Source organism: Ixodes scapularis, unplaced genomic scaffold (assembly GCF_016920785.2).
Source record: "Ixodes scapularis isolate PalLabHiFi unplaced genomic scaffold, ASM1692078v2 PGA_scaffold8__174_contigs__length_109621045, whole genome shotgun sequence".
Lineage (NCBI taxonomy): Eukaryota > Metazoa > Arthropoda > Arachnida > Ixodida > Ixodidae > Ixodes > Ixodes scapularis.
Genome location: NW_024609883.1, coordinates 99,212,131 through 99,223,622, shown reverse-complemented (window position 1 = coordinate 99,223,622; position 11,492 = coordinate 99,212,131). Strand labels below are relative to the sequence as shown.

Below are 11,492 nucleotides of genomic sequence, written 5' to 3'. Positions count from 1 at the left end.
GCCCTTTACGGAGAAAGGATCACGTCAAACGCTGATTGCCGATTATCTGCGAGTCTGTCGCCTGATCGTGCGTCCTTCCTGTAATCTTAGTATACTTTAAAAAAAAAATACAGTTGATTCTTGAGCAACATCAAATGAAACGTGATCTGTAAGCTCAAAGTCATGTCGAGTTTGTGAAGCCCGTGCAGCAGTCACCGACGCCATAGAAATGCCGGGCGTAGCTTATGATGTTCACCCCCCTCACTTCCTGATTCATTCATCGTCGTTGTTATCATTTAAAACGCGGCACCTTCATTGGCTGCGTAATAATATGCACGGGAGTTTCCTGCGTTTTCTAAGAAGTCATCAACTATAATAAATCTTCAAACCACTCGGTCTTGTACACTTCAGTCCAGAAAAGTCATCGTTTACAATTACAATTTGTCTTGGTTAAAAGGTAGTCAAAAAGATTCTTCGATTTTTTTATATAAAAGCAATTGGGCGTTACTTGAAAAATTATACTTGAGATTTTCAAAACGACAAAATGTTCTCACGTTTTAAGAACGGGTCTTTTGCACCTTCCATTATTTAATTAGAACCACGTAAATATGAGTTGCTTATCCTTTGGTAAACCTTCTTCCTGTGAGAGACTTGGTTCAGGGATTTCTCTGTAGAAAACTTGTAGAAACCGAGGGCGCCATTAGAAAGAGTTGGAGCGCTTACCAGAGTAATAGGGGTACTCTTGTGATTACATTCTAATAAATGTATGGAATGATTGCAAAATTTCTTCAAGAAGCAATCAATTACAAGAAATGTGATCACTCGTGATGAGTACTGTGCAAGTCTGAAAACTCCCGCAGGAAAGGCTGGTCATGCAGTGTTCGCAGCTCAGGCGATAGTGATGACGCCAGGGCCAAACACGATGGCACTTTTGACCCTGAGCTAGTCCTACAACTCCTCTCTCGTAAATAAATTTTTACCGGTTATAATTTTCCCTAAAGGAAGAAAAATATCATTAAGAAATGGTGCACGTTAAAAGCACGAATAGATTGCGGCATAAAGGAACGCCAAAGACCAAATCACAAAGGAAAAAGTGGGATTGTAATGGGAGACGTCCTGCTTTTAATAAGCTCTCAGTCGACATAAAATTAAAAAAAAAAGACGCGTTGGAGCTTTCGATTTTAAGATTTCTACCAGTTGCGATAGTCACTGCCTCCTTAAAAAACGCGGGGCATGGCTTATAATGATCACAATTTTTTTATTTGTGATTAGTTACTCGGTATCACCATCGACCGACGCGGCCATCTCATTTACATCGAAGCGTCAATAAGAGGCTCAAGACCCACCCTGCCTTGTATTTCTTAAACTGGGAGTGACAATTGCTACAAATATCAGGGTGAATACGAGGCTTCATCCGGGATATCTCATTTCGAAATAAGGTTTCGCAGATGCCGCGCGAGATTCCGACTGGTGGTCGGAAATTTGAGCTAACATTGACCTGGATTCCTAGGCCGAACCGCCACAGCGACCAATGTAACTTGGATATCCGGTGACAGACTGCTCCGTTTGCAAGAATCATTTTACAGTCGCAAGAGATGCGACCTCGAAAAGCGCCGGGCTTGTATTTCAAGGTCTTCCCGACGCAGACTCAGATAAGTAATCTGACTTTGCCCCACAAACGAAATGGGGTCATCTTCTTAGTGTTCTTAATTTTTTTTGTTTTTTTTATTGAGAAAGGGGAAAGTCAAGCTAGTGAAAACCAACTGCTGGCTGGGGTACTTGAATATCTCGGGCTGCGGCTGAAGATTATCACGCGAATTTCTCCGTCCGCGCAGCAAAGATTGTGTGAGCGTCCGGTTTTCGAAAATCATCTCGGTCTTCACACTTCAAAGGAGGTACTCATCTTTGCTTTTATGAATTGCTTCCATTAAGGCATTTTAACTTTCTTTGCATGTTATCTGCCTTCGTGGTAAAACAAAAAAGGGACGACACTTTTAGGAACCCATAACTGTGTGCCACGTTTACGTGTGTATTTTCCATAGTTACATGGTAGAAAAATATTGGTGGGTGAATTTTTTTAATACTCTATTTTGTCCTCAGGTTATCAAGACCGGAAATGCTTTGGTGCGGGTTCCTATTTCTTGGAGCGCTGGGTTATGGTAAGAAAACCGATTTTGCTCAACTTTGGCATATATTAAAAAAAATGATGACTATTTTGCTAACCCAATCTCGGGTGATCTACACATCGAGTGTCAAGCGTTTTCTAAAGTCTCGGCGTACTCAGGAGTTACAAAAAAGATCAGGGGACTGAGAACTAGAAGAAGCACGTCACTTCCGCTGTAAGCATAAATTAAAGTTTATGACGTGACTTCTCGCAATTATGGGACTTTATAACTCCAAGCTGCAGAATGCGGTCCGTCCTTTTATTTGGAGAAGTTGCATTTCAATCGCGCTCCCATCAGGTTCAAACAATTAACAGCGACAACGAGAAATTTTATTTTCTTTACATCTGACACATTTAAACATTTGGTGTGCCAGCTTGCGTAAACGCCAGAAGTGAAAGACTCTCATAGCCGCGGGTTTGACATATTCTGCAACTTTTATTCTTAGCCCACGCGGCCACGGTCAACGAGGCAAACAACTTTGTGGACACCGTTCTCAGCCAGAGACTCCCACTCGTCGTCAGGCAGTCGCCGTCCCTTTTCCCTGAAGCCCATATCCCTGTCTTCAGTTTTTTGGTAAGGCATTTTGGAAGATCCTACGTCATTATTCAAACAGCTGTGCCACTGCTAAGTCCTCATACGAAAGCCATTCCGCGGACACCGCATGAGTCATAGTTTTTTCCCCGTATGACAGCCTTGTCAGACTGGTCATGAGAACTCATTGCAGACATGTTCGAAGCTTACATATGTATGTAGTTAAACATGAATCGAACATATCTGAGGCATCACGTCAGCAGCGAATGCACGATGTATGGGCGGTGCGACTACGCCTTTACAGTTAGCACGCTACCGAAAGATATATACCAATCAAACTTCCTACGGGCGCGCGCATTGTTCTTTTACTGCTCAATGACTGCACATTTGTGTGTGCGTGTGTGTGTGTGTGTGTGGCAGCACGAGAAAGTTTTTCCTTTCATCCCTCATCTCTCGACAATTATTGTAGACGGCAAAGCCATCGGCCAGCTGACGGTGGCTTTGTCTTCACGTCAGTTGTAGGCAAGAACTGGTACTTTTCGTTTGATGCGTTAGCATTAGAATGCTCGTTTTGACGAAAACCCGGCGGTGTCTTTCGTTTGTCAGTTGTCGCGTGTGTGACGCTCCTATTGGTCCGATGCGCTGACGTGAGCACGCGTCAACCTCTCCCTCTCTTCTCGGCTCTGACAAACTGACAGACACCGCCGGGGTTTTGTCAGAACTAAAGTCCCATGATACTTCTTTTATAAGTGTAGTAGGCCCAAATCGAGGGGTGTACTGGGGGTTTATTCCAATACAGCAGGTCAGAGGGACATGACCAGCTGCCAAGATTCCACCTCGCCGAAGAACGGAATGCACCCCTCGACTCGGGCCTGCTACACCGCCGAAAAGGAGAGCTCGAACCTTTATCAGATAAGGTTTCAAGCTTGTCTCGATGTCGCTAAGGTCACTGCCGACGCGGACAAGGGAAACTTATTGATTGCTTCAATTGGTCCTGAGATATTCAAGCTGGTATACTCCCTAATTCCATCCTCGTCGCCAGTGTAGTAGGCCCGAGTCGTGGGGTGTACTGATGGTTCATTTTAATACAGCAGGTCAGAGGAACATGACCAGCTGTCAAGATTCCAGCTCGCCGAAAAAGGGAATGCACGAGCTCCCGTGTCCAAGCTCGTGCTCTGCTGACAAAGAAGACGATGGTCTTTTTGCAGTCACCACAATAAGTGACGACAACCAATCCAAATGACAAAGCACATTCCGCCGGGACGGAATGGCGGCATTCAGTTCAAACCTTTGCTGTGTGCCGCCATTCGCTTCCTAAAACCTGCACCGTCACGCAGTCGGCGCTTCAAAAAATGTCGCTACTTGTAGGAAGCTCTTATCTAGAGAGTTTAGTCAAAACGAGTCCTTTCGTTTTCGACAGTCACACGCACAGCTGGTGCCGAGCCAGAGAGGAAGAGGCGCCGCGCAACATCTCCTAAATAACATAGCCGTAGTGCTGAATGAGATGGCGTCACCAGAGAAGGCCAACGCTGGAAACAGATTAGAAACGAGCGCGCGTCAACTTTCGGCTTCCAGTCAAGTTTGAGCCGAGTGTTGACGCAATCGTCGTGTCCAATTTGTGCCCAGCGTTGGCCTTTTCTGATGACGTCATTTCATTTAGCACTAAGGCTTTGTTATCTAGGAAGTATGACGCCGCGGCGCGGTGGAATGCGGGCGTGCTCAGTAGCCGCTCTGTGGTCGACGGTTGTTCTTCCCTCAGGTTTTCCGTAGCAGCGGTTCTTGGGCAGTATTGTGTGTGTGTAGTTAAAATTTCGATAGGCGCGGTTTAATCTACGAGTGATATTGATGCGGTTCCTTGCACGACTGGCGTGCACGTATACAGGGGGGGGGCCATACCCCCCCCCCCCCCCCCCCCCCCCCCGAAACAAACTCCTGGCTACGTGCCTGACGACTGGTATGGATGTGGTTATTTCCACGAGGTATATGGATGATTGTATGCAAGCGCTTCCACGTCCGCTGACAGGCAGTGTACAAAAGAAGGGGTTTAAAATCGAAAGATGTTTACGATTCTCAAGCAAGTAAATTGTGGTGTGTATGTTCATACAGCCGGAAGTTAGTCTGCCCCAGTGGGCGTCTGGTGTCTCAGCTGTAGATAAGCAATTTAGCCAGTGCGGTACAACCGCTAGCCTGGGGTCTTTAACGTGTACAACGCAGTAGTGATACAGTAGTGAATGCCGAATTAGAGCGCAGCTCTTGAGGAGGAGGGGGAAAGGTACGGAGGAGGAGAAAGGTGCGGAGGTGAATTTACCGGGAAATTGTTGGACAATTCCCGCGAAATTTGTCGAGAAAAAGTCCCCGCTAAATTCAGCGGAAAAAATTGTCCGCTAAAGTTTGCGGAATAATTTCCCCGCTAAATTTAGCTAAAAAAATTGCGGAGACATTTCCCCGCTAAATTTAGCGAAATGTTCCTCCGCACAATTTATCTGGGAAATTTCCCGCTAAATTTAGGGCGAAATTTCCTCGCACACTGTAGCGGAAAAATTTACGACAAATTTAGGCTTCGTGTGACGTGACGAAGAATACGCACATGTGACGTCACTCAGGGCCCTCGTGACGTCACGTGTGACGACAGTATGGGAAACTTGCCATAATGCGATGTCCGGTTACGCCGACGGCGACAGCGACGGAAGTGCCGCTAAAGCCGGAAGCGGCCGCTAAGAGCTGCGCTCTAAAACATTTCAGGAAGGTCTTTTGGTGGAATCTTGGGGAATCCGTTAGCATGGCCCTTGGAAACCGCCAAACACGTCTTCCTTTGGGAAACGCTCACACAGACCCCGTCACGAGGCCAAAAAGAGGCAGAAAAAAATAGAGGAAGCAAAAGAGAAAGCCGAAAGACAAAAGTGAAAGGATTAGTGAAGAGAGACGGGTGTGGCGTTTCCAAGGTCACGCTAATGCACTCCCGAAGAATCAACCAACGAATATTTCTGTATATTTTTACCAATTGCCTTTATTTGGACAAGTTAATCTCCCCACCTGCGAAGCCGACCATGTATTTTTTATACTACTTTCAATAGCCTGCAGTGAATTATATCTGTTGAGCTGCGAATGTAATTAATAGCAGTTAAAACAACATGTTCTTTCTCCTTTTTTTTTGGCGGACCCGATAGTGTTATTTATTTATTCTACCTTTAAACGCAGGTTCCAAATAACGCCTTCACCAACCGCGATCTCGATGTCAACATGACGGAGGGTGTGATTCATGGCCTCGACACCGCGTTGCGACGGATGGGCGACTGCCAGTCGAGGGATGTCAAGGATGGCTTTCCAAGCATCCTGTGCAACTTGGACCTCAACGAAGTCAATACCACGTTCCTGGCCCTGGTAAGAACTGCCAAGCTGCTTACCTACTGCCTCCTGGATTTAGAGGAAGAACGATAGTCAAGATTAACAATCAAAACGTACAGCAAACAAGGAAACAAATTAAAAAATGCCGAGCTCCGATTGGTTTTGAATGAAGAATAGTGAGTAGACCACAAGGCAGCTTGCCTTGAGATCTACCCACTATCCCTGAGTGAAAGCGTATCAGAGCTGGGCTTTCTAATGTCACCACAACCCCTGCGAAAGGCGCAGACAAGCTTGCGCTCCGTATAGCCTTGGTTCGTTGAAGGACACAATTCTGGAGGCACCCGCCACCCCTTTCCTACCCTAGTGGCGTTTTTGGCCAGAAAACATCGGGCGCCCTTGCGTGACAACGCGCGATAACTCGCACTCTTTTGGTGCTATGAAACAATACTCCAAAGAGGAACGTCCGGGATACCATCGACCAGTGCTCTTGAGAGAAAACGATTTGACTGCGTTCGTGTCAAAAGAAAGAAGTTTTAGGCATTTCCTCAACCTTGTGCACAATGATTCGAGAACGATAGATCCAGTTTGCCAATGGCTGCATATGGGGCAGTTTAGCACATCTCACAACAGTCGTTACGACTTCATGTAAAAACGAGCTGCCATGGCCCTACCAATCGGAGTGAACGACGTCTCCAAAATCGGGAGGACGCAATCACATCAGCCATTAACCGATTAACTTCACCATTTAATGAGCCGCGAAACCGATGAGCTGTCTGCTTTAGTAAAATCCTGAGAAGCTCAACATTACGTTTACACTGCCGTCGTCACGGGCTCCAATTACTGCCTGAAGGAATTTAAAAGTGATTTCGAAGTTAGATTCAATACTTTTCGAAAGTAATTGCAATATAATTACATTTGGTCTGCGGCCGTTCGTAATGCAATTTATTTACATTTGCGTATTTCTGAGAAAAGTAATGAGGTATGCAATTCAATTACTTTTGAAAAAGTAATTTTACCATCTCTGCCGTCGTGTTTTGACTGCGCATATTCACGTACGAAGGTCAGGAGACGCTGTAGCGTTATCTAAGGTAGTAAGCACGCGCTAGAGGCAGAACAACTGAAAGAGGTTGCAGCCATTCTTAACCTGTTAGTAACTGTAATAGTCTTGACAACCACCTTTCAGGCATGGTATAAAATTTTTTGAAGGCGGGGACGATCCTTGGAGACAGCATTGATGTTAGAGCACACGCCAAAGTGCGTTTGTGTACCGAACTAACTTTTAAAGCGGATTTCAATACCGATGTACAAACATTAGTTTATATCCTCAGCAAACTTCATGATACGGCTCTTGACACCATGTTCTTTCATTTCAGACGAGAGGCGACAACGTGGTGAGATCGCTGAAACATATCTGGGTTCACGTCGTCACGGTGGATTCGATCGCTCGTCTTGAGATCACGGGGTCTCAAACCCGCGAAGCATCACTCCGAACATTCGATGTCCAGAACCTACAATTTATAACCACCTACGACCGGGAACTGCATCTGAACACCGATCGTTCCAGGCAGTTCAAGGAACATGTTGAATTGAAGGTCAAGGAAGCCTTGCAAGATATCCTGCTGAATGAGATCAAGGTTCTGCTCAGCAGGTCCGTTGTCTCCATCGCTTTTCCGTGAGCCAAGGATCTCGCTCTCAGGCTCGCTAGCGAGATTTAGAATAACGTATGCAAAAAATAAGAGTAATCTCCGAGCGCCAATCCGAATCACGGCTTGGGCTTCGCGCACGCGCCGTAAAAATAATGCTATTTCCCAGCGTACCCAATGCTTGTCCCTGTGACATTCTAAAACCCACTATTATTTGTTTGTCTATGTAATCGCCTTGAGCACTTCCAAATCAATATTTATATTCTTTTTAAACGAGTTTCATTTACGTTGAGCAACACATTTCGTTTTTGGGGGTCTGGATGTTTTAGCTTTATGGTGAAAAATAAATATGTATTGGAAGTCATGACAATAAAATATACCAAATAAAGGCTTCAAATTCGTATTTTTTTATCTTTTCGCTAATGCGCGACTTTACACTTTACTGTGCTAGAACTCCGGATCGAATACATGTTCTTCGGTGGTATCAGCATCATAGTATTGTTCAGTTACAGATGATATCCAATCAAGCAGGAAAAGGCACTCTTTCAGGTGTTCACATTTCGACGAATTAAGTTGGTCGTCAGCGAAGGGATCTCAAGGAGTGTTTGTCAAGGTTGTAATTCAAATATAGGGGAATGTTATGTTTCCAGAAAAAAAAATATCTCGATAAAACTGTAAATAAATCATATAAATATGTAAAAATAGCGAAAAACATATTAGGTAGTTAGTTGCATCAAAGCTCAAACCGAGTCTAGTGGAGGGATTGCCTACTAATATTTCAAATAGTGTCAAAAAAAAACAAAAACCGAATTGTTTTTACGGAACTGCTGCAAAAGGTTATGACAGATGAAACTATGGCCTTTTTTATTTTTTTCATAACTCACAGTTTTAAGAGATGTCACAATAATGAGGAGCTTCCTGACAATGGCACTGGGAGCCCCTGGGCGCGGGCATGGACTCGCGTACGAAATTCCTCCATCCACTACCACCAAACAGAGAAGGCTTAATTGAGTCTTTCCCACACCAAACGTCATCCCTGGATGTATGTATGGATGGATGGATGAGGCTGAACCCTTTGAATAGGGCGGCGGCTTGCGCCACCCAGCCAGCGTCTTTTTTTTTTTTTCTTCTAACATTTATTTATTGATTCCTAGTAAAGCCACTCAGCGGCCGTTTATAGCTTGCGTCAGCATTTTTATCGTCGCGTCTCGCAGCTTTTCACAATGAGCGCGACGCTAAGCACGCGGTGACGCCAATGTGAATGCCTCTGCCGCTTTGCATCGTCTCTCGCCGACCCTCGCGTGTTTGTCGCTTGGGAAGTAGGGGGCACTAAGGAAGACGCCATGCGCAAACCTCGTGTTCGGGGTGGTATTGGTCCCTGGCCGCTCTGTGGTATTCTGGATGGTATTGGCTCCTTTCTTAAAAGTGTACGGACCTACGCCATGGTGGGCTCAATAACGTCTAGCGCTCATCCCACATGGAAGGCAGTTTCTCCAGGAACCGTAGTACATTGAAACAAATAAAATAAGGAATAGCTTTTTTTTATTTCGCCTACTATATTTCTTTAATGCTAAATTTCCAACCTGTTAATATACGTACTTTCCGTCATACTTTCATACTGTTCCGTCCTTCCCCCAGAGCGCAATCGCTCTCAAGGAGGACACAACAGAACATCGCAGAGCAGTCACATTGGCCAGTGTACCATAAGAGCTACGTTTCAGATCAGCGCTCCACATGACTATCCGCAGGTCTATCGATTGCACCGTTATGCCTCAAACGGCCTTAAACTCTTTGATGTAACAAGGCATGTAGTTGGGCTAGTTGGCAGTACATACTGTTTGGTGGGAACAGCGCGAAACAGACGTACTACCAGGGCGAAGAAGCACACTGCGAGGGCGCTGTAATGTAGGGCGAAATATCACCCTCCGACCGCCCCCCCCCCCCTCCCCCCTCCTCCTGATACTCGAAAACACGGCCATATCGGCGATAATTCCAGTCTTGTGTTCTCAATGGAAAACGCTGCCATCGCGATGTTGCTGCTATGTTGGTGACACGCAGAAATACAGAACTACGTTATTTGCCGGTTGGTCCCCGGAATCGGAAAACAGAACTCTAATTGGCACAGAAGGCACCCAGGCACCCGGCAGCAAAACCTGCCTGTCTTGGACGCAGTTTCCGCGGTTTCCAAATTGTCGTCAACGTCAAAACCTTGTTCCGCATTCCGGAGGCGGCCATCTTAGTCCAGTGTACGTAACGCTGATGGCACTGCTCCGGAACTTCGCTGTTTCTAACGGCTTCGTTTGCTCGTTTGATAAATTTGGCCGTGTAAAAACGTCAATGCAACCTTATTGTTTTGCACGTTTGGGCGGGGAGACGGAATTACAGTCGGTCTTCGCTTCCATTGAAGCTCACAACATTTATCAAACAACGCGCGGGACGTGTTCAAAAAACGAAACCGTAAGAAGATGAAGCGGGAGAGTGGAACAAATTATTGAACTAGCCGCAAACGCATATCTCTTGAAACTGTCACAATGGCTTCAAGGCAATAGATTGCAATTAAACTCAAACAAAACAAAATACATAATTTTTAAACTAGTAAATAAACGGGACGCCGATAGTATAAGCATCAAATTTGAAGGCTTGGAACTGGAACAAGTAAGCGAGCAAAAATGTCTTGGTGTGTGGTTTAGTGAGGAATTGTCATGGAGTATTTATATTACCAAGTTAAAAGGTGACCTGTCGAGAATTATAGGCACTTTGTATAAAATCTGAAATTTTATCCCGTGTTGAATGCTTAAGAATATGTATTACTCTTTGTTTTTTTCAAAACTAAGCTACGCAATTTTGGTCTGGGGGACCAACAACGGCCTCAAACTATGATAAATTGATAGTGCTTCAAAAAAGAATTTTACGTATGCTCGAGGACTACAAGTGGGATTACAGGAATCTACGTACGGAACCTCTGTTTTTAAAACACCACATGTTTAGGGCGAATCAAACATATTACTTTAAACTGCTTCAATTATTCCACAGAAATAAAGCCTACCTAACGCAAGAAAGTGAACTAAGACCAGTGTACGATTTATTCGACGACCGAAACGAAAAGTGCCTATAATACGAACTAATTACGGCCGACAAAGTTTAGCCTTCCAGACTGCTGCAACTTTGAATTGTGTCGTACTGGAATTAAACTTTGATGTTTCAATATCCCAATTTAAAAGAGATTGTAAAACAAATTTACTGTGCAGTGCTCTCACATTTTGTTAGATACTGCTGGTCTTTCTTGAAACTGCAATCATATTTCGTTAGCAATGATCTTACCTTTCTCGTTACTTCGTCTTTCGAACGGCAGTGTATAAAAACTTTATTAATATTTTGAAATTCTTTCTTTTGTAGCTTCATGTTTTTCGGCATAATTTTGGTAAATTACATGTTGTATAAACTTGCGTAAAACTGTTGTGATCTAGAGTATTAAATCATACCGCGCTTATGTATCTAATACTTAACTGTCTAAGTATGTCTAGGATATAAAACTGTACATTTGGCAGTATTAGATTTGGCTCTTGAACTTATATGAATTTAATGTATATGTACTTGATATGTATGATGTATTATATGTGTATGATGTATTGTATATGTATATTGATGCTCGCTGCATACCAAGAGGGGGCTAATGCCTTGTCAGGCACTCGTGCCTTCAGCCTTACACCCCCTCTGCGGAACATGTATCCGCAGACAGAAAAAAAGACAAAAAAATCTTGCAATACACTGCAACAGTTGTGGGTGTGCCCCGAAGTTTGGCAACACTATTATCTTAGCCAGAAACCGG

The 11,492-nt window shown here is 44.5% G+C and overlaps 1 protein-coding gene across 1 annotated transcript; it reads left to right on the top strand.

Annotated features, from left to right (window-relative positions):
- Positions 1 to 1,741: 1,741 nt before the first annotated feature.
- Positions 1,742 to 8,064, top strand: LOC115312695. The gene is made up of 5 exons (XM_040223716.3): positions 1,742 to 1,874; positions 2,080 to 2,138; positions 2,590 to 2,717; positions 5,874 to 6,056; positions 7,394 to 8,064. Exons 2-5 carry the CDS (start codon positions 2,096 to 2,098, stop codon positions 7,694 to 7,696), a joined length of 657 nt encoding a protein of 218 aa, XP_040079650.2. The 5' UTR covers positions 1,742 to 1,874; positions 2,080 to 2,095; the 3' UTR covers positions 7,697 to 8,064.
- Positions 8,065 to 11,492: the final 3,428 nt, after the last annotated feature.